The 25792-nt window shown below is 36.0% G+C and overlaps 8 protein-coding genes across 14 annotated transcripts; all 8 read right to left on the bottom strand.

Moving 5' to 3' along the window:
* Nucleotides 1-21: 21 nt before the first annotated feature.
* On the bottom strand, nucleotides 22-3257 carry C16A11.10 (Protein kinase domain-containing protein; the record flags this gene model as incomplete). The annotated part of the gene is made up of 7 exons (NM_001267158.2): nucleotides 22-444; nucleotides 667-751; nucleotides 1072-1451; nucleotides 2036-2314; nucleotides 2371-2448; nucleotides 3002-3066; nucleotides 3113-3257. The coding sequence occupies 7 exons, from the start codon at nucleotides 3255-3257 to the stop codon at nucleotides 319-321; spliced, it is 1158 nt and encodes a 385-aa protein (NP_001254087.1). The 3' UTR covers nucleotides 22-318.
* Nucleotides 3258-3844: 587 nt separating this feature from the next.
* On the bottom strand, nucleotides 3845-5097 carry C16A11.3 (SPK domain-containing protein). 2 transcript variants are annotated; one of them, NM_062344.5, is made up of 4 exons: nucleotides 4529-5097; nucleotides 4388-4481; nucleotides 4071-4250; nucleotides 3845-4018 (listed from the first exon to the last, which is right to left on the bottom strand). In NM_062344.5, exons 1-4 carry the CDS (start codon nucleotides 5089-5091, stop codon nucleotides 3956-3958), a joined length of 900 nt encoding a protein of 299 aa, NP_494745.3. In that variant the 5' UTR covers nucleotides 5092-5097; the 3' UTR covers nucleotides 3845-3955. The 2 variants fall into 2 exon arrangements, 1 of the variants encoding a protein (NP_494745.3); NR_131411.1 differs by having other exon boundaries at nucleotides 3956-4018; nucleotides 4071-4481; nucleotides 4529-5091.
* A 387-nt stretch (nucleotides 5098-5484) lies between these two features.
* On the bottom strand, nucleotides 5485-7596 carry C16A11.4 (SPK domain-containing protein). Of its 2 annotated transcripts, NM_001129114.3 has the most exons (5): nucleotides 7002-7596; nucleotides 6789-6949; nucleotides 6386-6737; nucleotides 5732-6104; nucleotides 5485-5682 (listed from the first exon to the last, which is right to left on the bottom strand). In NM_001129114.3, the coding sequence occupies exons 1-5, from the start codon at nucleotides 7583-7585 to the stop codon at nucleotides 5620-5622; spliced, it is 1533 nt and encodes a 510-aa protein (NP_001122586.1). In that variant the 5' UTR covers nucleotides 7586-7596; the 3' UTR covers nucleotides 5485-5619. The 2 variants fall into 2 exon arrangements, with proteins under 2 accessions (NP_001122586.1, NP_494744.2); NM_062343.5 differs by having other exon boundaries at nucleotides 6386-6949.
* Nucleotides 7597-8303: 707 nt separating this feature from the next.
* On the bottom strand, nucleotides 8304-11337 carry C16A11.5 (the record flags this gene model as incomplete). 5 transcript variants are annotated; one of them, NM_062342.6, is made up of 12 exons in its annotated part: nucleotides 8310-8626; nucleotides 8678-8752; nucleotides 8808-8912; nucleotides 8963-9315; nucleotides 9362-9685; nucleotides 9744-10017; nucleotides 10204-10452; nucleotides 10511-10675; nucleotides 10734-10838; nucleotides 10909-10990; nucleotides 11054-11162; nucleotides 11224-11337. In NM_062342.6, 6 exons carry the CDS (start codon nucleotides 9987-9989, stop codon nucleotides 8389-8391), a joined length of 1341 nt encoding a protein of 446 aa, NP_494743.3.
* Nucleotides 11338-12804: 1467 nt separating this feature from the next.
* Nucleotides 12805-15280, bottom strand: F31D5.1 (UNC93-like protein MFSD11). The gene is made up of 9 exons (NM_001306573.2): nucleotides 14985-15280; nucleotides 14587-14656; nucleotides 14079-14251; nucleotides 13910-14030; nucleotides 13778-13867; nucleotides 13383-13656; nucleotides 13201-13336; nucleotides 13007-13148; nucleotides 12805-12961 (listed from the first exon to the last, which is right to left on the bottom strand). The coding sequence occupies exons 1-9, from the start codon at nucleotides 15261-15263 to the stop codon at nucleotides 12873-12875; spliced, it is 1374 nt and encodes a 457-aa protein (NP_001293502.1). The 5' UTR covers nucleotides 15264-15280; the 3' UTR covers nucleotides 12805-12872.
* A 1120-nt stretch (nucleotides 15281-16400) lies between these two features.
* Nucleotides 16401-19024, bottom strand: F31D5.2 (UNC93-like protein MFSD11; the record flags this gene model as incomplete). The annotated part of the gene is made up of 10 exons (NM_062340.6): nucleotides 16401-16581; nucleotides 16667-16817; nucleotides 16869-17004; nucleotides 17054-17324; nucleotides 17398-17487; nucleotides 17540-17663; nucleotides 17710-17785; nucleotides 17831-17927; nucleotides 18114-18301; nucleotides 18864-19024. 10 exons carry the CDS (start codon nucleotides 19022-19024, stop codon nucleotides 16463-16465), a joined length of 1413 nt encoding a protein of 470 aa, NP_494741.2. The 3' UTR covers nucleotides 16401-16462.
* A 2165-nt stretch (nucleotides 19025-21189) lies between these two features.
* F31D5.7 (F-box domain-containing protein) lies at nucleotides 21190-23229 on the bottom strand. Its single transcript, NM_001267157.2, has 5 exons — nucleotides 23129-23229; nucleotides 22711-22946; nucleotides 21984-22180; nucleotides 21765-21937; nucleotides 21190-21457 (listed from the first exon to the last, which is right to left on the bottom strand). The coding sequence occupies exons 1-5, from the start codon at nucleotides 23215-23217 to the stop codon at nucleotides 21307-21309; spliced, it is 846 nt and encodes a 281-aa protein (NP_001254086.1). The 5' UTR covers nucleotides 23218-23229; the 3' UTR covers nucleotides 21190-21306.
* A 1027-nt stretch (nucleotides 23230-24256) lies between these two features.
* F31D5.6 (NfeD domain-containing protein) lies at nucleotides 24257-24945 on the bottom strand. Its single transcript, NM_001393049.1, has 2 exons — nucleotides 24776-24945; nucleotides 24257-24688 (listed from the first exon to the last, which is right to left on the bottom strand). The coding sequence occupies exons 1-2, from the start codon at nucleotides 24856-24858 to the stop codon at nucleotides 24595-24597; spliced, it is 177 nt and encodes a 58-aa protein (NP_001379677.1). The 5' UTR covers nucleotides 24859-24945; the 3' UTR covers nucleotides 24257-24594.
* Nucleotides 24946-25792: the final 847 nt, after the last annotated feature.

Here is a 25792-nt window from a genome sequence, read left to right as displayed (position 1 = left end):
TGTAAGAAAAAGGATAATTCAAAAAGCGAAAAAAAAATTTATTAATATTATTTGACAGCTCGTGCTAATAAAAAAGACGAAAAAAAAAACAGAAAAATGATGTTTGCAGGAAATACGGGAGAAACAAAAAAAAACCACCGTAAAAATAACAAAAAAACATAATGGAAATTGCAGAGAATACGAGAAAAAGAGGGATAAAGCAGTAGAAATTCCCGTGGAAAAAGGAATTTCTAACTGGGAAAAAACCGTAGGAAGTTCAGAAGGGTAATGTGAATACGGATGAATACGAAGGAACATTAAAAAAAAAATCGATAAAAATTATTTGAAAAATGTTCTCGAAGAAATGTCACGTAATGATGGGCGCCTTGACGGGTCGACGATGAGAATACATTCAAGAAGGTCGAATAGTGGAATCGCTTCTAAATCCTTTGGACGTCGTTGCTTCTGAAAATTGACGGATTTTTTTAAATGATTTAAGTAAAGATTCAAGTGTCCCATTTCTGGTTTGATCTCCGAAAAATGCGGGAGAAAAGACGCAGGCTTTTCAACTGATTTCACATGTTTGAAAGTGTGGTGACGTCATATTTTCCTGGGGGAAAAGTTCCCGCATTTATTGTAGATCAAACCACAATGAGACTGCTTGACACCACGTGTAGATTTGCTTACATGAAGCGGCTTTGGCGGCTCAAACGATGATTTCGATTTCCGCTTCATGTACACATTGCCGTTTTCAATCCGAATTTTTGTGCTTCTGAAAATTGATTTTTTTTCGAATTTCGAAGTCTCGACACGACAAAATTCTGTTAAATGCGAAGAGGTATGCGCCTTTAAAGAGTACTGTAGCTTTGAACTTTCGGTGCTGCGGAATTTTAATTGATTTTTCGTATTTTTCAGGTTTTTCCTTGAAAAAGACTATGAAAAATCGATTAAAACTCCGCAATAAAAAAGTTTGAAGCTACAGTACTCTTTAAAGGTACACCTATTCGCATGAAACAAAAATTTGTCGTGTCGAGACCCAAAACCGTAGTTTTGACGCAAAATTCTCCGTATTAACAATATATATATATTTACTTGATTTTTTCGGCTTCTCTCAACATGGCACACGACGGAGGTTGTTGAACAATCATCTGCATTAATTCGAATTGAAGCTCTTCCGTGTCACTTTTCGAATTTCCGTAAAAGAGCAGGTCGCCAGTGTAGAGCTCACTAAGAATACAACCAAACGACCAGATATCCGATTTCACTGAAAACGGAAGTCCCAAGAAGATTTCAGGTGCTCTGTAGTTTTGAGTCTGGACAAGTGCATATTTTGGCGGCTTATCCTGACGAATCGTCCGAGCATTTCCGAAATCCACCACACACACGTGGAATATCGATGGCTGAATAAAGCACACATTTCCAGTTACAGTAGTCTTGAAGGTACAGGACGAGGAGAAGCAAATGTTTTCGGGCTGAAAAAATAGAGAAGTTTTGAAAATTTTAAAACTGAGAGATTTTTTTGAAGGTTTCTAAGTTTTTTTATATGATTTTTTTTTGAAATTTTTTCAGACAGTTTTCCGCTTTAAAAAAAACCAAAATATCTGTGGATCAATAGATTTTTTGGAAAATTTCGGCTTTTAAGCGAATTTCTAAACTCGAAAAAATCGCTAACAACTTCAAAATTAGCCTAAAAATCGATAATTTCACATAAATTTATATTTTTTGCGGGGAAAACTGTCTGAAAATTTGCGTATTGCACAACATATTTGACGCAAAAAATATCTCGTAGCGAAAACTACAGTAACTATTTGAATGACTACTGTAGCGCTTGTGTCGATTTACGGGAATATCGTAAATGGAGTCCGTAAATCGACACCAGCGCTACATTAGTCATATAAAAGGTTACTGTAGTTTTTTTTTGCGCTACGAGATATTTTGCGCGTAAAATATGTCGCGCAATACGCATTCTCGGAATTTTGCGCTCCTTTGAATATTGCCAGAAAAGGCTAAATGGGCCTTTTTTTTAACTTTCCAGAATTTTATAAAAAAAATGAACCTTCAGGTCCAAGTGCACAATTTTCACAGATTCCAGCTTCTCCATCGCCTCCAGCAACTGTTTTCCCATAACTCGAATCGCGTTAATTTCAAATGAAATTTCGCTTCCCGCCGGCATTTTTCCTTTCGTGGAATCCATCACTTCGAACACTGACCGTCCTTTTAACTCAAAACTAATCGCTATTTTAAGAAATCCGTTTGGAACCGATTCATTTATTCTCCAGCTATCCTCCATTCGTATTAAATTTGCACTATTGATAGCAGTTACTGCTTTCATAATCTGTAAAAAAACCACAATTATTGATTTTTTTTCTTCGAAAAATTAGAAAATATTACCGCAGTTTCTCGAGCCCACGATTGTTCGCCAACTTCACTGTGCTCTTCTTTGAATAGCTTCACAGCATATTTTTTATTCTGGAAAATAATTGAAATTGAAGTTTTTTATTTAATTTTTCTTATGATTTTTTGATTTAATTAACATGTTAATTAACACCTGAAAATTATCGTTTTAAGCAGTTTTGAAACTGAAAATTTATCGATTTTTACATAAAAAATCGAAAAATTATTAAATTATTTAAATTACTCCAAATTTCTCCCTGGTTCTGAATATCTAATTTTATACTGATTTTATTTATATTTCAGCTTAAATTGACAATAAAGTCGATGGAAAAATATCGTAAATCGACACAATGCGGCGCGCGATTTCAAGCTGAAATAAAAAAATCAGGGAATTTTTTTGTTTTTTTTTCCACAAAAATATACGGAAAAGGGGGAAAAAAATTGGAGTAATTTTAACAAAATTTCCAAATTTTGGTATTATTTTATGCAAAAATCCATGTATTTTCACTCGGAAAACCACTCAAAACCATAATTTCCAGGTGTTCAATCAAAAAAAAATTCTCGGGGAGTACACGAGCTGCGTAAATCCACACACGGCCGCCGCTTTTCCATAAATTTGATCACTTACAGAATGATCTACGACCTTATAAACAGCTCCAAAAACTCCTTCGCCAAGTTTCGCAATAATTTTGACTGAAAATATGTTAAATTTCAATAAAATCTGGAAATTCACACTAACGCTGTGCTCCAGAACTTGTGAGGATCGGATTTTTGGGAAGATTTTCTCGGTTGCCTGCGACATTTTCATTATCCGTTTCCGATTTTCGACGGATTTTTTTGATTTCTGATGGATTTTGTTCTTTTGGCGCTCTGGTGCGTTTCATCTGAAATTTAAATGTTTTTTTGAGAGGAAAAACGAACATTTTTGAGAAAAATTGTTGGTTTTTGAATTTCCGCGCCATTAAATTGCCATTTTTTGACATTTCTCCACATTTTGTTAGTTTTTGGACGGTTTTCCGCTAAAAAATAATATAAATTTAAGTGGAAGTATCGATTTTTCGCCAAAAAATCGATAACTTCACATGAATTTATAACTTTTTAATTGATAAACGGTGTTTTACATTATTTATTAGAGAAAAACCGGAGAAATTTTTCCAAAAACCTGAAAAAAACTGGAGTGGAGTACTGTAGTACTTAAAGGCGCACAGGTATATTCAGATGGGTCTCGGCGCGCAAAATGGTATTTCTTCAATTTTGTAAAGTTTTTCAATAAAATTCTTCATTGTTAAGCGAATTTTGTCGTTTTATTGCAGTTTTTCAGTTAAAAATATTTTAAATCAGCTTTTACCGGAAAAATGCAAAAAAAATCGCGCCGAAACCCACGGAAACTAACCGAAAATTAACAAATAAAGAGTAATGATCGAACAATCTGAAAGTAGTGAAAACAATTTAAAATGTCTAAAAATGAACGGTATTTATCAACGAAAATTAGAGAAAAGAAAGGAATACGAGCGAATAAATAGAACAGAAAAGTGCTAAAGGGAAAGAACAAAAAAAACATGTAAATTTAGAATAAAAATTATCATTGGCAAACCAGGGAGATTGTGGCTTGGAAGACACGGCTCAACACGTTGTATTGGATTTTCTGAAAAAAAATTAAGATTTTTTGGATTTATTTTAAGCTGAATATTATTTACCTTATCCATAGCTTCCAGTCCCTGAATCTTTTGCTGTAAATCGTCACAAAGGCTCAAAAGTGCCTTATCCTTTGCGTAATTCTCGATATATTTGAAGAATTCGATGGCTGAAATTCCGTCGATGACTGAAGCATCCGACAAATGTGCTTCAGCTATGGCTGTTGTGGCGGCGAGCACGAACTGAAATCTTTCCTTTGAAATGAGCTTGTGACTCGGCAGGCATCCAATTGTTCTCGAATCTTGCGGCTGGAGTCAGCCAACTGCTCGGAGCCCATGCAGACTACATATGGCTCGATGTATTGGAGAAAATTACGGACGCTGACGGTTTCCGGAGAAGATGTGGAGGTCTTCGACTTATAGAACGTGATTCGTTGACAATCGTCCACTTCCACTGTCGCTCGCCCTCTGAGCCTGAAAAATTAAAAAAAATTAAATTAAAACCCTGTTACTCTACAAACCTTTCCAAAAATTCGTCCTCAACGCGCAATCCAATTGCGAAGAGCATTTCGGCCTTTCGATCATCATTGTACTTGGCTGACATGACGATGTGCTCGAAAAGATTTGCCAAGAGCTTCTTCTTGGCGGTAGCCAGAGATTGTGAACAGTTGCTCTTCGTTTTGTAGTCTTGGAAGAATTTGGTCAGTGGCAGTGGACTTTTGATGTTTTCTGACTTGTCCGACAGAAAATCGAGGAAGCGTTGAATATAGAGCACTTTTGTTGTCTTCCTTTCTATCTTTGGAGCTGGTGTGGGCTCTGGCGGCTTAACTCCTTGGAATGATTCCGCCTCGGCGATGGTGACTATCAGCAATCTCGGTTCACAGTCCTCGCACTTGTAGGCCGTGACACAGTCCGTCGGCCTGACTCCCATACAGACAGCGTGCTGCCATTGCGCACATCCGACACACTTTATCAAACGATTATTCGTGTTATTTGTTCCGCATTGACATTCGATCTTTATGCTCGAAACAGGTGCTCGCGGCGGCTCAAACTGATCGGAATCTTCTGAAGAATCATGTTCCATCGCGCTGAAAATGTGGAAATAAAATGGAAAATCACGAAGAGAAATTGAAAAAATGACAATATAGCGTAGAAACCTATTTTTCTCATTTTTCAACGAAATTAATTCAATTTTTCAGTAAAAAATGTTTGAAAGCTAAACAACACAGGCAAAAAACTTAAAAACCAATTTTGGGAACTAAAATTTAAATTCCTTAGAGTGGAGGCACCGTAACTTGTTTAAAGGCGCATGGCTGGTATTAAGGCTTGGGTCTCGACGCGAAAAGGTTATTAATCATCACCAATAAATTTTGTTAATTTTTAGCTATTAAAACGTTGAAAAAAAGAAGAAGATATAGAGAAATGATCAAACAATTTCTGAATTTGAATACAAAGAAAACATAATATTAAAATAATTAAACATCAACGGTATTTATCGACAAAAAATAATACTTAGAGATAAAATTAAAAGTGCAGATAATTAAAATAAACACGGGGGAATCAATAGAACATGTGGATAATTAAAAAGAAACAATTAAAAACAAATATTTTCTCATTGAGAAACCAGGGAGATTGCAGTTCGGAAGGCACGGCTCAACTCTTTGAATGGAATTTTCTGAAAAACGTTTTTTGGTTTTATTTTATTTAGTCTGTATATTATTTACCTTATCCATATTTACAAGAGCCTGAATCTTTTGCTTCAGATCGGTGCAAAGGCCCGAAAATGCCGAATTGCTCTGATTACTTGCGTAAATCTCGATGAATTTGTAAAATTCCATGGCAGAAGCCCCGTTGATGATGGCTGAAACATCCGATAGATGTGCTTCAGCGATGGTTGTTGCGACGGCAAGCCCCGTTAGCAGTTTTTCCATTGAAATCAGCTTGTCAGCCGCTCGGCAAGTCTCCAAGTGCTGTTGAGTCAGGCGGCTGCAGTCAACCAGCTGCTCGGATTCCAGGTAGTCGACATAGCCTTTGAGAAAATGCAGAAAGGCGCGGAGACTGGTGGTTGCTGGGGCAGGTGGTGCGCCGGCGATCGCTCTAAAATTTCTACTATTAATGTAATAATAAAGGATCTCTTTAGATATTTTTTGGTTTTCCAGTATTTAGGTTTTGAATTTTAACTTTGAAATCGTTAGTTTATCTTTTATTTCAAAGACTTTCAAATGAACATTTGTTCAATGTTTAAAAACAGTAAACATGTCGATTTTCACCTAAAACCTTACATAAAAGATCTATTAGCGATTTCAAATGCTAAATAGCCGAAAAAGAATGTGTGAAAGTAAGAAAAACGTGAAATAAAGTTGATTTTCCAGCCGAACCTCGTCTTAAACATCTCTCTGTAAAAGTCGGATTGCGTTTTGATTATTTCATGCATCGATTTCATCATGGTGTGCTGCACGCATAGCATTTCCTGCATTTCTTGGTAAGGCGGATAACTCGCAGATTGTAGAGCGTGCAAACCATTCATCGATTCCATCATGATTCCTCGCATTTCGCTTGGTGGAGTGGCTGCCATGTTCCAAGTGCTCGCGGAACCAGTCGTCATGGTATCGCTCAATGAGTATTGAAGATTTGGCTCAATCTCGGCGTTCGGCAAAGTACTTGCTGAACCAAAACTCTGCTCATCGGGAATCTCCTGCTTCACAGGAAACTGATTCCATCTTGAATTGCCTGTAACTGGAACAACTAGATCTATGAAAATGTCATCATCGTCTTCTTCACCCGAATTTCCGTGCTGTTGTGAAGTACTTTCTGCAGATTTTCGACGATTTACAAGTGGAAATCTGCCGACGCGATGTTTTCCTCTGAACTCCAAATTCTTCGACTTATAGAAAGTGATTCGATGGTAACCGTCCACTTCCACCACTGCATTCCTCTCCAGCCTGAAAAATAGAAATCATTAATAACTTTGCCCAAGCTGGTTTCTCTACAAACCTTTCCAAGAACTCGCCCTTGACGCGTAACCCCATCGCGAAGAGCATTTGCGCTTTTCGATCGGCATAGTAATTGGGTGACATTGAGATTGTCTCCAAGAGATTTGATTCGAGCTGCTTGCGGAGAATTCTCACTGATTGCGGATAATTGATGTGTTCTTTGTAGTCTTCGAACAGTGTAGTCAGCGCAAGTGGACGACTGATATTTTCGGATGCTTCCGACAAGAACTCGAGGAACTCCTCCAAATTCACCGATTGGTTTCTTCCTTTCTTCCGGACTTCCCTGGGCTCGGGCTCAACTCCTTGGTATGCTCTCGCCTGGGATCTGGAGACCATCAGCAATCTTGGCTCACACATCTCGCATTTGTAGGTCATTATGATATCCAACGGCATGACACTCATACAGATAGCGTGCTGCCACTTTTCGCACTCTACACACTTTATGAGCCGATTATCCGTGTTATTTGTCCCGCATTGACATCTGACTTCTTTTTGATGAGGCGACAGATTGTTGACTGCTCTGGTGGACTTTCGGATAGCTGGCGGTGGCTCAAACTGATTCGCTTCTTCTGAAGAATCGTCCATGATGAATTACCCTGAAAAAGTGGAAATTAAATGAAGAAACACGTTTGTCAAGGCAGAAAGAGCAAAGGAGATAGGAATAAATCATTAAATTCTTAATTTTTTGATGGAATTTCGATAAATCGGACATAACAAATTTTTTCGACAGCTTTCGCAATAATTATTGCAAAAAATAATACCAGAAATACAATGAAACGAAGATTTTAGGGAACATAAATTCGAAATATTTCGAAACATGGTTACCGTATCTTCAAAGGCGCACGGCCCACTTGGTGATTTGGGTCCCGCCGCGAAAAGAAAACATTTAAATTTAAACACTTAGTTTTTGTAATTAAGGCAAAATTTGAGCAATTGAGAAGTTGATAAACGAATGGATTAGTGAAAACGGATTTTTCAATTCCAAATGGCCGAAAATAAATAATTTTAAAAGTTTTTCTTCTCATGTAAGCGCAGAAATGAACGAAATTGAAAAAAAAACTAGCTTTTTCGGCGGAATTTCTATGAATTGGACAAAAAAATAAACATATTGCTAGAAAATTTTTCGGCGATTTTCTTGGTAGTGATTTTAAAAAATCCAGCAATAAAACGACAATACGATTTTTGGGAACATAAAATCGAATTTCGAAAAGTGGAATACCGTATCACGTTTAAAGGCGCACGACTCATTGGTGAAAATTTTCAAGTTTAGAGCTGTATCTTTGCATATAAAAAAAGCCAGTAAGAAATAAATAAAACAAAAATATTTATCAACGATAATCATTCAACAACAACAAAAACAGAAAACAAATCAAAATAATTTCAAAGAATTACGAAAAATTGGCCAATTTATCGAGAAGTTGCTGAATTATTCTTTCATTGGCATCATGTTCAGCTTTCAAACGAATTTTCTCTTCTTTAGCCTCTTCGATTTGTTTCGTCACATCGAGCATTTCCTCCTCGCCACCAGCTGGTTCAGCTTGAACTGAAGTTTCTTCGGATCTCGCCGTCAGCATTTCTTGATACTTCTGACGTTCCTGCTCAAGCTCTTCAGTATACTGCTGCAATCTGGAAAGAAAAAAAAACGTTAAATTTGAATTTACGGGTGAGAAACCGCACATAGTAAGACCTTCTCTCATACTCGACAGGTTAGCTTCCAGATTGGATTGTGTGAGATTATAGTTTCTTTCTTGTCTGAAATTATAGAATTTTAGATAAAATTAAGGGGTTTTTTCTGGGTAAAACCAACTTCAAATTCTCTTCTTTCAGTCCCTCCACGTGTTTCTCCAATTTCGAATGCTTCTGCTTCAAGTCGGCAATCTCCATCAAAACATCATGGACTTTGAGGGAATCGCTGAAAAATTTAAATGATCAAAATTTAAAAAAACCAATAAAAGTAATTACTTTCTCAATATGTTCAGTTCTTCCTGTTTTCCACGCAGATCATCCTCCATCTCTTTGACTTCCTGCTCATTCTGCACATTCTCGACATCCAGCTTCTTCTCCAGCTCTGACACTTTCTTTCTCATCTTGTTTTCCTTGTTCTGACTAGTTTTTAACTCTTTTTTGACGTCTTCAATTGTTTGGAGAGTTTGAGAGCATTTTTTGCAGTCGATTGGAGACTTAGTCGAGCTGCTTTCATCCAAATCCCAAGCTTCTTGGTTCTCACTTTTCTCCACTTTTTCCTTGATACACAGATCACAATGTAGACCGACAAGACGGTGACATGCCTTTTGATTATGGAGAAACTGCTTCAGCTGAAAATTTGAATGTTATAGTCGGAAAATGGCTTCGAAAAATTACAAATGGTGATCTATTGAAGATACACAGCAGTTGGCAGTGCTCGATGGCATCGAAGAGATCACAAGTTCTCAAGAGCATCTCCTTCTTGACCCTCATCACTTCATTGTACGCGATTTCCGCATAATCGGTGATGTCTGGGAACGTTTCCGTGAGTCCCAAGTATGTCAGCTCGTTTTTCAAATTTTGAAGAGTAAATCCATGATCAGCCTTTGCGTTTCTGACTTCTTTCACTGGATTTGCAGGAAAGTGAAAGCTCGAAAGTGAAACTTCGAACGACGCCAGTAATCTATGAAGATGGGCAGTTTTTATGAAATGTGGGAATCTCTGTAAATAAAAAAAAATGATTGCCATTAAATTCTGTGTAGCAATAATATGAACATACAAGCTCAGACTTGAAGAGCAGAGTCGGAATCTTCAAAACATATTCAATAATTTTGGGAACTTTATGCTTTTCGAAAACTCTCGAACCCCAAATAATCTCATTGAAAAGCTCGAAAAGCGCATCCACGGCTAGAATACAGTAGCTTCCAGGCTTCAAGTCTTCAATCGGTACAGCTTTGTGCTTGGCTCTTTGGATCGGATGTTGAATGAACTCAATGGATTTCACTTGATCTCCATATTTCTCCATAACCTCCTCCAGCGCAATCGCATCTTTTCTAGCATTTTCATCATTAAATTTAACTAATTTTTGGTTGATAACGTCTCATTAGGTATTTGGCGACAGAGACATAAATTTAAATATTTTCAATTTACGGTTTTGCCGCCAAAAACCTAACGAGACCCATGGTTCGCGGGCGGAGCGCATTTTCACGTCGATTTCAAACATTATTATCAGTTCTCACCGGAGAGAACAATTCTGGATACTCCTCAAAAACTTTTTGAAAAATCTCCAGCCATTTTTCGAATTTGTAGAGCTCCAGAGGTAAAATTCGAAATTCAGGGTCAGTTGATCCGTAAAGATAAACCACAAAATTGCGAAGAATCATGTACTGATAATCACTTCATTTCACTGGAATCAAGCTCTTGAACGATTGGAAGATGGTCTCCATTTGAGTTCCTTTGTTCCAGCGACTGGATAAGTTCTCCATTTCCTGAAAAATTGCTATGGGAAAATCTCAAAACTTGTCAATTTTTGAGTCTAAAACATACCCTATCAACGAAACATGCTCCTTGATTGAATTTCTCGAATTTTTTCTCGATTTTTCGAAACGAATCCGCATCAAAACGCACAAATTCCAAATATTTTCGACTCGTCTCCTCTCGTGCTTTCAGATACATCACTTCGAGAAATCTGTTGAGTTCTATAATATTATTCTGAAAAACGAAGAAATTAACTATTTTGATTTGATTTCATCCTAATATAAAATGTTACCGTGGAATCTTTTCGGTAACCACAAATGTTCTGAATAATGATGAAAACGTCCGTCTTGTAGATATACTGATTATTGTCAAGACTTTTATAAATTATCGGGGATCTCTGAAAATAACTCAAATAAATCATGAATCAAAAAGTCAAATCTGTTATAAAAAATGGCTCTGTAGGATACAATTTGAAGTTTACATGACTTGTCGGAAAGTTTCTGTGGATTCTCACATTCTCGGCGAGTTCTTTTCCAGATCCATATAATCCTGTAATTTATTTTATTTGATATTTAATAATAATATAAATTTGAAAATTCCCTAGCTACCCACTGAGTCTAGGATGTGTGATATCGATGAGTGCCTGGAAGAATTCAGTTCCGCCATTTTCCAATGTTTTAGGACTACTGTTGATATCTTTGGCGTCAATATGTCCTCGAAGCTGGAAAAATGTGGTTTTTATTTTGGAAAATTAGATTTTTTTTTTTCGAAATTATAACTACCTTCAAAGGCACATAATCAGCTGCTGCATCCATCAGTCGACTGGCAGTGAGATCTGGCTCCGGGAGTTCTTTAATACCCGTTATCAGCTCATTTAGGGAGCACATCTTCTGAAAATCAATTTAAATTGAGATGTTTGACAGTTCACTTGGCGATTTGGGTCCCGCCACGAAGAGAAAAATTTGAATTTTAATAACTATTTTTTCGCATTTGAGGCAAAAATCGAGCAATTTAAGAGTTGAAAAACGAAAGAAAAATTAAAAACTGATTTTTCTCAATGAGCCGAAATTAAATAAATTAATACGTTTTTTTCCGATGTAAGCGCTGAAATAAACGATTTATCCAATTTTTAACGCAAATTAACTAGTCTTAAGTTGCCGATTAAATGTATTACAGGCTTTTTCGTATGCTGGCGCAAAATGAGAAAAGCTTCATTTTTCGACGAAATGTTGATAAATCGGGCGAAAAAATAAATATTTTGGCTCAAAATGTTAGAAAATATTTCGCCAATTTTTTTAATAGTGATTTCAAAAAATAATATCCAGAAATAAAACGAAAAAACAAGATTTTTGGGAACATAAATTCAAATTTCGATTTTTGAAATTCAAAACATGGAATCACCGTACCTCATTTAAAGGTTCACCGCTCACTTGTTGATTTGGGTTCTGCCGCGAAAATCTTAATTTTGGGTTTAAATGCTTTTAAGCTCGAAATTATCAGTTTTAAAGTTAATATTTCGTCAATTTTCGGCAAATAATTTGTTTCAAATTGCCAGATCCGTTAAAAATTGATCATTTAGACTTTATTTTCAAAAAAAAAAAAAAAAGTACCGTAGCTTATTTAAAGGCGCATAATCGTGGTTAATTACTGGGTCCCGCAACAACTCTCAGGGTTGCAAGCATAGTTTTGTCAGTTCACTCATTTACTCGAGAAATACTAAAAAATTTAATTATTAAATTGAAATGTGAAAAAAATTTAATTTCAACCGATTGAGATTGGCGACCAACGTTGCTTGAAATCGAAAAAAAACCACGACAGGGGCTTCTACAAAAATTTATTCCAGTAAAAATTGCAGTGTTATCAATAGAAATAATACAAAAAATTTGATTCTTGTTTTTCAATTGATAAGATCCTTGAAATGCCGTAAAAATCCAGTTTTCATCTTTCCATTTTTTGCTTCGAAAAACTTTCTCAGATAACATAGAGAATAAAAAAGTTGGAAGTTTATTTGTCGATTATTCCACGAGTTTCTGAATTGAAAGCTCTTTCCATACCAGACAATAGTATCTCCGAACGGATTTCTCGACGGTTCCTCGGGGATTTTCAGAATCTCATTCAGATACCAGCAATCTACAATTTGTTCCCCAACAGGACATGCTGTTGAATTAAAAACGTCCGGAATTTCCAGAGGAATAGGGTCAGATGCTTCATCACAGTAGTATAATTTGAATGTGACACTACCATTTCTCTGCTGACTCTTTTCAGTCAGTCGAATAAACTTTGCAGTTTACGGGCTTCAAATCATTTTCAAATCAGAAAGCCCACTGCCTATAAGAGACGCACGAGAATTACCGTATTTTTCTTTTTGTTCATTCATTTATTTAAAATTAACAAAATTCTAATTTTTAAATTAAAACTTGAAAACAAAAAATTAAACTCCAACCAATGGAAGAGGCGAGACCGATTGTTGTGATTTGCGGCCAACATCGTTTGAAATCGAAAGAACCACGACAGGGGCTTCTGAAAAATTTATTTCTTCTGTTTTTTAAACATTTCAAGTAATACTTTGCTGATACATATTCTTAACTGATCTATGAAACTGTAGAATAGCCAATCCCCCGAGAAGAGCTGAAATAGTCAGCAAAATCATATGATGCACCAGGTAGAAGTACTGAGCAGCGAAGAATATTCCCGTAGAAGCGATTCCCTAGGATTGGGATCTCATTAGAGCAAACATGAAAATTTGGAAAAAAACTTACACTTGAAAATCTGAAAATCGAAAACACACTACTACTGTCTCTCTGATAATATTTGGCGATATACGAGTAAATCTGGGTCTGCAAAATTGCGTCACCGAAACCCAAAAGTGCAGAAATTGCCATAGCCAAGTAGACACTGAAAGCTTAACAGGTTGCAAGTGAGCTCCAATGAGAAACAAAACCTCAACGGAAACACTGGGCCATTTCCATCAGTATGATGAAGTGGAGCATCATTTGGGAATGATAAAGAGATCATCAGAAATAGGATAACATGCAAAATAAGGGCGCCAAGAATTAGAACATGTTGCCCAAATTTTCGAATTTTATTTCCAATTATTGCCACAAAAATCGATCCGATAACCTGACCGCAGCCGGTGACAATCATTCCGATTGTTAGGATTCTGGTGGTATTGGAGGCAAGGTTCGATGTGAATTTAATGCAGAATGGGTAGATCGCTGGAAATTTAAATTTGCGCGTAAAATATGGTGTATTGGGGTTAGATGATTCCCCATTTTTATAGTGAAATAGGCACGTAGGCACGTAGGACTTTGATACAGCAAAAATTTTCAAACTTACAAATCCAGAAAGACCTGACCAATCCTGTGTAGAAGAAGAACACTGCCAGGGAGATCATTCTTTGGGTTTTCAAGAGTTTGAAGCAGTTTTCTGAACATTTAAAATTATTTTCAAATGTTTAACTTGGCTCACTAGTTGTTTGAAAAAATGGCTGAGAAACTCGATTCCGAGACATTTCACTCTGTGGCAAGAAGCACGTATTTATGATGGAGATCACAATACAGGCCAGGAAAACCATGAAGAATTTTTCCATCTGAAATAATTTCAGAAAATTTTCAAAAAAAAATCTGCTTAAGCTCACCTGCCCATTTTTAGCAATTGCTTCAATTGGCTCATTTTGAAAATAGAAAAAGAAGAAAATTCCACCGATTATCAGGCTCATTTTGTAGAGGGCCCACTGGATGGAGGTGTTCTTCTCTCGATTCTCATCAGACACATTTTCAATGATGTATTGTCCCTGGCCGACCCAGATAACTGAAAAGTACATGTGGTGCCTGACTTACGTTTTGATCTACAAAAAATGTGGGGGTTTTTTTGCTCAAAATAATGTGACGTCAGCGCGTTCTTAACCATGAGAAATCAGCTGAGAACTCTGCGTCTCTTTTCCCGCATTTTTCGTAGATTTACGTAGATCAAGCCGAAAGTAGACACTCTGACACCACGTGAAAATAGAGATGTTGCAAATGCGCTCTATTGCCAAATTCAAGGAACAAGAATTTGAGCTCGAAAGTCTACTTCTCAAATAGCTCCAAAAGTGGATATTCGTAGGTTAGGCAAAAATAGTGAAAAAAAGAAAATGTAAGACTTACATGTTGCTCCGAATCCACCAATACTTGAAGCTATTAATATGAAATATCGATTTGGAAGAAAATACGAGCTCTGAAAATTTTTAAAAATACTACTGGCTGGAATAATTTTTAATTTTTAATACCCTGTTTTTTTCATTTTCATAACTTTTAAAACATTATTCTCTGAAGCTCTACTAAAATTTGCAGAAAGTGACACGCAATAATTGACATCATAAACTCAAATTCATCTGGGGTACTAAAAATGAATGCGAGTTGATTTGCGTCAATTCTACAAGGCAATTGGGTAATTTTCATATTCGTTGGAGAAAACTGATCAAAAATTTGGCGAACTTCCTGATGGTACTACCTGACCGAAAACCATCTTAAGAATGCGCCTACGCCTGCAAAAACCTGCTTACATGGACAATAATAATCGTCATCATACCAGCAACCATCGCCCATTTCCCCGAGAGCTTGGACACCACATATGGAGCAAAAAAGCAGCTAATTGTGTTGAAAAAGTAGATCAAACAAAGTGCCAGATACCCATCGCGATGTTCAATTCCACCACGTCCAGCTGTTGCCAACGCGGCGATCAGCGGTTCCATAATAAATTCATGGGCTAGGACAGCTGAGAACAGGATCACAATGGAGATGGAGAGCCGGAGCACATTTGTGGTCTCAGTGGAGATCTTCATTTTGATTTCAAGCACCTGATATTGAAATGTTTTATAAAATGGAAAAGTTAAACGTCACACAAAAACTGAAACCTTTTTAATATAAACTTTTCCTTTTGAATGGGGTTTTAAAAATGTTTTTATTGTTCAAAGAATCGGAGAACAAAAGGGAAAACAATTAGGAACGTTTAAGACAAAAAATTATGGAAAAAAATCTGACAATGAATGAAAGAAAAATTCCAGAAAAAAGTTACAAAACTGTTTGAACTGTAAATTCCAAACAGTTTCCCACAACTGACAATATTTGCATATCATAGAACCCCAAAAGGTTCAAATGTTTACATTTTGGAAGAAAATTGAAAAATTGTGAAAAAAGGCCAGGAGACTCTATTTTCAGGCTAGACAGGCACACCATGCCTACCTGCCTACGCCTGCTTTCCTGCCTACATATCATGCCTGTTTGCCAACGACGTGCCTTTCGTTGCTGGCTGCAGCCTACTTTTTTTTGTGCTGGCGTAGGTCGCTTGTGAAGCAGAAATGTTACTCAAGTCTACACACTCCAATAATTGTGGAATTTTTTTACTTGAAAAAAAAGAAGAAAAGAGGAAAAAATACACTAAAGGTAATACCAAAGAAGTTTCAAAAGAATGTGTTCTTCTAGTTAAACATTGCATTTTTTTTTGTCCGCCGAGAATTGACACGCAATATATAGTGCTGGAATATGGGTGGGGTCTGATGTAAAGTTTTGAACATTATTTATTACTTTTAATAAAGGTATCTGGAAAATACTGGTGATAAAAATAGTGTTGAAATATGGAAACAGATGGGAAAAGTCTATGAACGGATCAAATAATTAGTGTTGTTATTAATTGAAGAGTCAGAAAAAATTCAATAAATATTGTTTAAAAAAATTGTTTCGCTTTTTGTAGTATCACAGGGCGGAAATATGTACGGTTAAAGTAACTATTTTGGCGTCGTGACTCTCAATCACAGAACATAACTGTAAAAAAACGTATAAAAAATAGGGATTAACATTCCGGACGCTACGTGGAAAATTTCATATTTGTGAAACAAGCAACATTTTTTTCCAAAATTGGTCAAATATTGCAGACACCGTACAGGTTGTAGTGTCAGAATATAGGTGGAGTCTGATAAAGTTTCGAGTATTATTTATTAATATCAATTATGTCAAAGTATTATTCAGAAAATGCAAAAAAAAATCAATTTAAATCAGTAATTTTTCTTTCCGTTTTCTCCGAAGACTCTATCGTTGATCCGCTCTCACTGATTTGAATTTTTATTGGCTCAGATTCGATGGCAGGGTGGATTTTTGTGTTTTCTGAAATATTAAGGTTGTAGGCAGGCTGTAGGTAGGTAGGCAGATAGGTAGGCAAGCCGCTAGGTTGTCAAAAAATAAAACAAACCTTGAAAGAAATGCCGTGTCTTGTGGAAATATAGCTTTTGAGCCATGACTGCTGCGATGGCTGATAGAATGGCAAAAGCTCCATAAAGTAGAAGATGACCGGCCAAGGTAAAGTATTTTGATACGAAGAAAGCTATTGTGGAGGATATGGCCTGAAATTTAGTATATATGAGCCTAGACAGACCCTTCAAGTTGAAACTTACACTGTAGAACTTGAATAGAGCAAATGCGTGAGACGATTCTTCAGAGTACCCGTCACAGAGGAACGAGTAGACTTGAGTCTGAATAATTGCATCGCCGAAACCAAGAAGCCCAGAGCAGAATATTGCAATGTAGGCACTGAAAAATCCATAATTGTTCAACTTAAAAATTCCCAAAAAATACAAACTTTGGCTCAAAAATCCCAACATTCTGTGTAGGACGTAGTGGTGCATCATATGGGAAGAACAGATAAATCAATACAAAACATATCAAATGAAGTACACAAGCAATCACTACAATCATATCTTTTCCGAGTATTCTGACACGTTTTCCGAGTACTGAAAATATTCCACCAGCTACAATTTGCCCAATCCCGGTTGCAATTCCACTAATTGCTAGAAGTTTTGTGGTGTTTTCTCCGAGTTTGGAGGTGAATTTGATGCAGGTCGGGTAGATTGCTGTAAGGTTTGAGATGAAGTAGGTCGGGTAGATTGCTGTAAGGTTTGAGATGAAGCCTATGTGCCTGCCTACCAATCCAAAACGACCTGGAGAACCCGGTGTACAAGAAAATAAACGCTAGCAGGAGCATCGGAGTTTGACGGATTAACCGGAATGTTACTTCTGCAAATCACTAACGTAAAAGTAACGTAAAACTCAAAAAGTTTGGACCAACTCAATGTTCCGGCTAATGTAACTGCTTCCCTCTTCTCTGGTACATACGCCGGCGCTGGAAGGAATGCAGTATTGACTGCAGCAACTACCGAGATGGAACAGAACACGTAGACAAAGATTTTGAACTTAAAATTTGAATATTCAGTATAGATTTTTAACTGAAAAATTTACATCTCCACTTAGCACCAGCTCGTGCATAGTTTGATCCTGGAACATGAAGTAAAGGAAGACCCCGCCGCCTAGGAGGCTGAAATTATATAATTTGTTAGATGTTAGGCTAAGTAAAACATACCTGAATTTGAAAATGAGCCACATTAGAGCAGTGTTGCGTTCGATAGTCTCACTTGTGCAATTTTCCGTGAGGTACTTTCCTTGACCAACCCAAAGGACTGAAATTTCTTTGTCAGCCTATATCTCAATTCTCCTTTTTTATATCAAAAAGTTCTCAACTGAGAAAATATTCAAAATTTCTTTTTCTATAGTTCCATAGTTGAAAATGTTTTGATATCTCCAAAATGAACCGAGATATTTACTACCAAAGTAAAGTACTTCAGCCAAAACTTCAAAAAACTCACAAGCTGCTCCAATTCCCAAAAGAGCCGATGTGGTGTACAGGTATGCACTGTTCAATTCAAGAAATCCCAACTGAAATGCAATGTACGTGAAGAATCCAACAACCATCGACCATTTCGCAGTTATCAAGTCAACCACTGGAGCAATCAGTAGGCAGGCAATGGTGAAGAAGAAGTAGAGAATCGCGAAACTGAAAATAAGCAATTTGAAATCATGTTGACCCTATTCATAGAGCTTGTTGATATTTCTACAAATTGTGACCCGTTATGATCTCTGGTGTTAGTATTGTTTTGATAATCAGATTAAAACCGTAGACTTCCCAATTACTATAAAAACGAGATGACCGATAGATTATGCAAATGTTCAAATTTCTAGAGTTGAAAATATGTTTGCATTGAACTTTTTGGTATTAAAATATTTTAAGTAGGCAGGCGAGTAGGTAGGCAGGCAAGTGATAGGCAAACCTGCCAAAATGCCTGCCTACGTACACACGAACCTATTATGTTTGAACTTTGAACTAAAATTGAAAAGAAAAACCAAAAGAACAATTTTTCTGCAACTGCTTTTTTACCAAAAAAAAAGTGAGTGAGTTTTGGAGATTATCCCCTGAGATTTTCGCAGTTTCACAAAAATTGTTTATGAACATTGCTTCTTTGATTTTGCAACGTTTGAAGCAAACATACAGTACAAAACTCGTACGCTGACTCCCGCTGACGCCCGCTGACGCCTGCTGACGCCTGCTCACAACTTACCTATGATATCCGGCATGAGGATCAATATTTCCTCCTCTTCGGTGCTCTTCTTCTATTAACGGCTCCTGTATAAACTCTTGACTCATATATGCAAAAAACAAAAGCATAAAAGAAACTGATAGTCGTATCACATTTTTTGTTCCCGTATCCAGAAGCACCATCTGGAAATTTCAAGTTTTTTTTGCTATTAATTTTCGGAAATATTTAACATTTATCAAAATGATAAATAAAACATTTCCAAACTCAAAAACAATTGTGAAAGGCGATCACAAAAATGATGGGAAAAGAGAGAAAATTGAACAACGAGGAACAAAACGAATAATGTGGGTGGCAAAGGAGAAACGGAAAATTGAAAAAAAAAAGGCGGGGTTTGTGATTTTTTTGGGATTATTAAGGATTTTCTAAAGGAAAAAATGAACATGAACTCGTAAATTATAATTGGCATTTGGGTTAGGGTTTGGAACTTTGACTTCTGTAATTTTCAGATTAAAAACTACATATTTGAATCGGTAAAAGTCTAAACTTTTTTTAAGAATTTGAGACCAAATTTAAGAAAAAAAAATTCTCGAAGAACGTTACACTTAAATACAGCGTGCCCCGACCTGCATCAAATCCCTACGTGCCTACCTGAGTTCTAAATTTTTCGGTTAATTTTTAACTTTAGACTGAAAAAATCATAAAATTTGCATCGACGTTTATTTTAAAAAAATGAGAAACAAATAGAAAAATAGGATTGTTGAAAATATTTTTTAAAGGTTGTTATAATGAAACATATATTAAAAGAAATCAATTTCTGACCCAAATATTCAACAAAAAAAAACAATCTTTAAAATGATGATATGATAAGGTGACAGTGAAAGTGATACACAATGTACAAACATATATGTACACACAGAAAAAGAAACGGGATAACAATAATAATAGAAAGTGAACATTATATGAATTTCGAATAACTATCCCCAATTTCATTCAATATTTTCCGCCTGAAACGAGACACAGAAGACCAGGGGGGCGGCCAAATGCCAAAACAATGATCATAAAACCATCAGAACGGACGGTTTAATGTGCGAAATAATATTGAGAATGAGACTTCCGATGGTCTTCTTTCTTTTTGTTCTTGCAATTCATTTTATTTTTGAAGAAATTTTGATCAAAGTTTGATATAATTTTCGGTCGAAAATCACATAACTGTGATATAAAAATTGTTTTCCATAAAATTATCTAGAAACACATTTTTTTGGAATTAAAATTCTAGTCGGAAAAATTTCAATTTGTTTGAAATATTTCAATAATCGGAAATTCTTATTTATTGTCTAGAGGTTTTTACAGCTTACAACTTGGTAAAAAAGTACCTGCCTGCCTACAACGCAGACCTCGCCTGACTAGAGTATACCTAGACTACAACTCAAAATCAATAATACCTAAAAATTTTGAAACTCTATTCAAACGGTTTTAACCAATTCTATCTATATAGTTTTTCTGCTTTTACGTCAAATTTTTGATGTATTTCATTTGTTCCAAAAAAAAATGCCCGCGGTTCTCAAAACTAATTAATTTTACAAGTTTTCCATTCAAAATTGATCAGGAAATGGAAAACTACTTGTCGATTTCGGTCTCACTGCTGCTGAACAAATACTAATGAATTGATTCAAAGGGAGCTAGAACAATATTTTCATTAAAATTTTAAACATTCCACTTTCACAAAAACTCCTGTTCTATGTAACAATATGTTTACCCGGAAGTTGTTGGCTACCTTCAAAAACTTCAAAAATGAGCATAAGCCGGGACTTTATTGTCTGTAAACGTTTTTAGGAATAATATTTTTGCGGTTTTTGATCATCAGGATCCTGAACTCTGTAAACCTTTCCTATAGTGCTAAAATGGTCAAAAATCATAGTAAAATTTTCCAAAAAAAATTTGAAATTTTTTTAAAATTTTGTTTCAAAAATGACCTGTCAATAAAAAATTTTTAAAACTTTAAACAAAAAAATTTTGTTACGACAGGTGGATGTTTAGCACCATAGGAATGGTTTTTAATCATTTCCTCACCGGCCGTACTGCACTCGTTTGCACTTATAATATCCAAAAGTATCTGAACACACATCTATAAAACCCCATACAAACTGCTGATATTTGTCATAGAAAACCGGTACCTGAACATAAAAGGAAATAGTATACGGGAATTTTAAAGTTCAACTCTTTTATAAACACAATAAAAAATGCCTCCTCTTGTGTTCCTGCAATACTTCAAAGGTGTAGACTCAACTCAAAGAAAGTTTGGAATTTCTTAAATTTCTGAATTCCAGTCACAAGAAACGAGAACTTCTAACCGTTTATCAACTTTTATTAAACTGAAAATTATCAACAAAAAAGAAGAAATGGGTGAAATTGGAAGCTCAGAGATAACGAATGGCAAAAAAATTAAATCAAATTGTTAAAAATGTTAAACTGCTAAATCTGCCGGAACAATCTTAAGAGTGCCGTATCCAAAGAGAGTTCCAGCAAGATTACGAGGATACCACTTGGCTGTTAGAACAACGTGTTTTTCGGGATTTTCCATCTGGATCCGTACGACTGTGTTGGTATGTTCGACTCTGTAAACTTAATTTTGTCAAGAAATTTTGTAAGGGCTTCTCAAAACTGCCACATCAGTTTTGACTATTTAAACATGAAAATACAACTGTGATTCCACGAATCAAACACAACCAGCACTGTAGGATTACTGTAGAGCTAGAAGAAAAAGTTGATGGCAGAACATGTAGTATTGGGGTACTGTCGAGCTACTGTGGCGGGACTGTAGGAGTAGCTTCAATGCCTCTTCAAAAGCTCAATGTTTCCAGAACTACAGTAATTCTACAGTAATCCGACAGTTGCCACAGCAAAAGAAAAAACACTACGCACATTACAAAATCCTGTAATTCCGCGACAAAACTATCTAGTGTTTCGTATCCTTCAGTTTTGAACGTCATTGTAGAATCAACTTCGGCATCCGTGTTGATCCATCTTCGACACACCGCTTGTCCCAAATCCGGAAAAAGTCTCAAACTGAGTGACCATTTTCTCACCTTTTTGAGCTGAAAAAAATTGGAAAACATGGTCCTTTACAAAATAGAATCTTACTGAAGGATATTGTAAGAACAGAGCTACCGGGAAAGTAGTACCACCGTCAGAAACAATTCGAATGTCTTCAAAGCAATCATCGGCGCATTTTTCAAAAAATGATACATTTTCTGAAGTTATAAAACCTCGGAATCTGGTTATGTGATATTTTGTCGATGGTCCAGCAATTAAACTGGCAATCGCATTCTTGTTTTGGTCTGGAAACTTGAATAAGGTACTTGTGTGGTAAATGTGCCACAAAATGTCTTCAATTATTGTAAAAAGAAAATAGGACACCGCTGCTAACGCCTGAGGTGAATTCAAAGTTAGATATTATTGCTATTTACCGTACATTCCATATTAGTGCGGCATGCCGCACAAATTTCCGGGCCTTCCGAGACTTGCGCACTATTAGAGACTGCTGGACTACTGGAGACTGCCGTACTAATTATCGATAACTAATTTATATTTTGAGGTCATTACTTTCGAGAGTAGTAACCTCAAAATTCCTTCATAAAACCTCATATTTCATGTGAAAATTAATGAAAATTTTGTATTTTGTACTGAAAGACACTGAAATGCGATGTTACAGTGAAAATTTGTGAGAAATTATTGAAGAATGAACAAGGATACCATTGGAGTAATCAAATATTTGAGGTGGCTTTCGCAAACAAAAAGTAGGGGTTCCGCACTATTACGGACTGGAGACTGCCGCACTAATAGAGAATATACGATATTCTAGGCTTACCAGTTTGTGTCACAAATAGTCGCACTATTGAGATTTGGAGAATGGAAGAAAGCATTGCAATTCCATTTGGAACGCTTTCAAATCCTGTGCCTATCCCTCTCTCATCAGTGGAATGAACTGTATAGGCGACAAACAGATCGTGAATGTGTCTGTCGTCTGCTAATACACAGTGCAGATGTATTTTTTGTGAATTTACAAGCCGTCGTTCAGTCTGACTTGTACTTCGCAAGAGGCATCTGTTAAAAATTAAATTAGTTTCTTTGTCATTTAATTAAGTGATTTATTTAGTCATGAAATTTTCATTTTAAATACTTTGTCATTATCTTTATTAGTTAAAAAAATATAAATTTTAAGCAAAAATATACAGCCTCTTGTGATCGAAAATTGTTTAACCAAAAAAAAAAAACAATGGACCTACCGAGTTATCAATGACATATTCTTGATGCACTCCAACTTCATTTCCTCAGGCAATAGATTCCAAAATTCAAATGTTGAACAGGTGGACATATTTTTGAGAGCTGAAAAATAAAGTAATTGAAAAAATAACGACATATATATATATATATATATATATATATACATATATAACAGAACTTGATAAAAACTTTGATTCAGAAGCAAACTAGGACGCTCAAATTTGGATCGATGCAATGGATTCATTCAAAACGGGGACTGAATGAGTTGTTTGGTGGAGCACATATGCGTAACACATTGCAGAATTCACCCTGTAGCAAAAATTGATCGACGTGGAGTCTCCTACTGCCACGTCCTGGCTAGTAAGAGCAAAAACCACAATTGAAAATTCATCAAACAAAAATGCATTTTAAAATAAGACTTACTGATCCAGATTATTTTGTTTTATTCGTAATGAAACTTCTCAAAAAAATTTCAAAAGTTTTTATAGTATGGGAAGGTAGTCTCCTATCTCTTTCCATAACAATATCTCTTTACTAAACACTTTGCATAAGGTAGAGTTATATTTATGTCTAAACCATCTACCGTATTTCCTCTATTAGTCTTGCAGTCTCTATTAGTCTTGCAGTCTCTATTAGTCTTGCACCCCTATTAGTCTTGCACCCCTACGGATCAATCGAAAATTAGTCTTGCAGCCTCTATTAGTCTTGCATGCAAGACTAATAGAGGAAATACGGTATATATTTATTCAAGTATGTACGTTGGATTCAACGCAAAGTTAAAAGACAGAGAAAAATAAGCAGAAGGGTCAATTCCTACGTGTTCTGGGATATCGGTTATCGGGCCAATTGTTCCATGATCATTTCATATGACATTTTCAGTCATCATTAGAACCAGATTGTAAGTGAGGACCCTTGTGATCCTTTGAAGTTGAAGAATCAGATCGTAACCCTCATGATATTTTGAAACTATTGTTATTCACAATTTCTTATATTAAAAATTTTCAATTAAATTATAGGGAATTTTTTTCATAACTCGCGTCTCAACCTGGTTATGCCATGAGAAGAACGCAAATATTGCTCTGATTGTGAGAGTCGTAACGTGTTTTGATTTTAACGAATTGAGCTGAAACTTGTGCTATTAAATTTTATGAAAGAAAAAAGATGGCGTGTGCCGCATTAATAAAACCTCCAGTGAAAACAAAAAGAAGAGAAGCACATGAGAGTGAACATAAAAATAGTTAGATATTGCAATTTTGAATTTTACATGAGTAATAAATTACCGAAAAGTGGAACAACGAAAAAAGAGGGACAGAAATTTTGATAAGTGAAAATAAATGATAGGAATAAATAGGTCTGATTAGAGTGAAGAGGAAATACATACTTTTTTTTTGAAATTATTATTAGATTTTTTTTGGAATGTGATGGAATTTGACTTTGGTGAAAAGAGAACATTGGAATTCTTCAGGAATTAGGCTTCAATAGCCGAGACGTTGATGATGATTTTTTTACCAACTATCTCAATGACAGCTTGATTGGTTCCAACGGCCAATATGTCACCAACCCTGGAAAAATATTAGAAATTAATTTCTTGATACTTAAGTTCGGGTTATCACATTAACTTAACATACATAAAAATTATTTACGCTTACCAAATGTCATTGTTACGGAAGAAAGCCTGCTGAAAATTCACAAAATTTGCCATTTCTCCCTCGAGCTTCTGTCCGACTAACATTATATCTAAAAGGTCTCTGAGGTCGGGTAGAACGTTGGCAAGCAAAGATGATGTGATCCTGACCAAATCAATTCCAACGATCTAAAAGTCATGGTCATTCTCGAATTGCTGAAGTTTTAGTTTTGAAAATTGCGCTGAAAGTGAAAATCAAGAGCATTTTCTACGAAATTCGATACTTTCTTCCATGAAATCTTTCTTTAAAAAATCTAATTAAAGTAAAGGTTTGGCTTTACTCGTTGTGTTTCAATTATACTGGTCGGTGATAAAGTACAACACGAACGAGTTATGTGCTAAATTATTAGTTTATTATGATAAGAAATAAGACATTGTGGAAAGCGCTCGGTGGCGGCACAATGAATGGGGAGAGAGAATAACAAAAGGGGAGGAATGGGAACAAAACCAGAGAAAAGTAGGAAAGTTCCTGAATGAGGAAAACAAAACCTTTTATAGCCCGGCTCTGGTGGGGAGGCGGAGTCGCCTACGCACGAGAGACGCAGAGATAAAAGGGATGACGCAACACTTTCCGGACAGAAAGTGTGTGCGCGCGCGGAGTGAGTCGGGGGTCAAAAAGTACTGTGGGTCAAACATTTAGATGTCCAGTCGGGCGACGTTGCTTGGTGATCCGGTTGTCTGAGGCAAAAGGTGTATGTCCGAAGACGAGATCATTTCAGAAGAGCGTCACAGCGACCTGGAATAATAAAGTGTGTGTCTTGTATAATGGGTACAGGGAATGTGGGAGGGGCAGATCCTTACATTAATTCTCATTTTTACTACTTTTTTCACTTATTTTCATTGTTTGCCAATATGGCCGAATATGGTAATAAAGCAAATCAAATTTTTGGAACTTTTCCGATTTCTGCCCTCCAAAATGTTTTCGATATTTTCATTAATAAAACGTAGACCAAGAGCATTCTTTGAACTATAAAAACTTGTA

The sequence above is a fragment of the Caenorhabditis elegans genome, chromosome II, assembly GCF_000002985.6.
Source record: "Caenorhabditis elegans chromosome II".
Lineage (NCBI taxonomy): Eukaryota > Metazoa > Nematoda > Chromadorea > Rhabditida > Rhabditidae > Caenorhabditis > Caenorhabditis elegans.
Note: the sequence above shows the minus strand (reverse complement) of the source record. Positions and strands in the feature narration are given on the sequence as shown.

Coding starts and splice junctions, on each gene's coding strand:
- F31D5.6 (NM_001393049.1), bottom strand. CDS start 24,858: ATGTTAGTCGGACAGAAGCTCGAGGGAGAAATGGCAAATTTTGTGAAT. Junction 24,689..24,775: donor TTCCGTAACAATGACATTTG/GTAAGCGTAAAT, acceptor ATATTTTTCCAG/GGTTGGTGACATATTGGCCG.
- C16A11.4 (NM_062343.5), bottom strand. CDS start 7,585: ATGGACGATTCTTCAGAAGAAGCGAATCAGTTTGAGCCACCGCCAGCT. Junction 6,950..7,001: donor AAGGGCGAGTTCTTGGAAAG/GTTTGTAGAGAA, acceptor TCTATTTTTCAG/GCTGGAGAGGAATGCAGTGG. Junction 5,683..5,731: donor CTCTTGTAAATATGGATAAG/GTAAATAATATA, acceptor AACGTTTTTCAG/AAAATTCCATTCAAAGAGTT.
- C16A11.3 (NM_062344.5), bottom strand. CDS start 5,091: ATGGAACATGATTCTTCAGAAGATTCCGATCAGTTTGAGCCGCCGCGA. Junction 4,482..4,528: donor GAGGACGAATTTTTGGAAAG/GTTTGTAGAGTA, acceptor TTAATTTTTCAG/GCTCAGAGGGCGAGCGACAG. Junction 4,019..4,070: donor GACTGGAAGCTATGGATAAG/GTAAATAATATT, acceptor ATTTTTTTTCAG/AAAATCCAATACAACGTGTT.
- F31D5.1 (NM_001306573.2), bottom strand. CDS start 15,263: ATGAAGATCTCCACTGAGACCACAAATGTGCTCCGGCTCTCCATCTCC. Junction 13,868..13,909: donor GCCATTTTTTCAAACAACTA/GTGAGCCAAGTT, acceptor TTAAATGTTCAG/AAAACTGCTTCAAACTCTTG. Junction 13,337..13,382: donor GGCCCAGTGTTTCCGTTGAG/GTTTTGTTTCTC, acceptor TTAAGCTTTCAG/TGTCTACTTGGCTATGGCAA.
- F31D5.7 (NM_001267157.2), bottom strand. CDS start 23,217: ATGTCCACCTGTTCAACATTTGAATTTTGGAATCTATTGCCTGAGGAA. Junction 22,947..23,128: donor AATATGTCATTGATAACTCG/GTAGGTCCATTG, acceptor AATTTTTAACAG/ATGCCTCTTGCGAAGTACAA. Junction 21,938..21,983: donor TGTTCTTACAATATCCTTCA/GTAAGATTCTAT, acceptor AATTTTTTTCAG/CTCAAAAAGGTGAGAAAATG.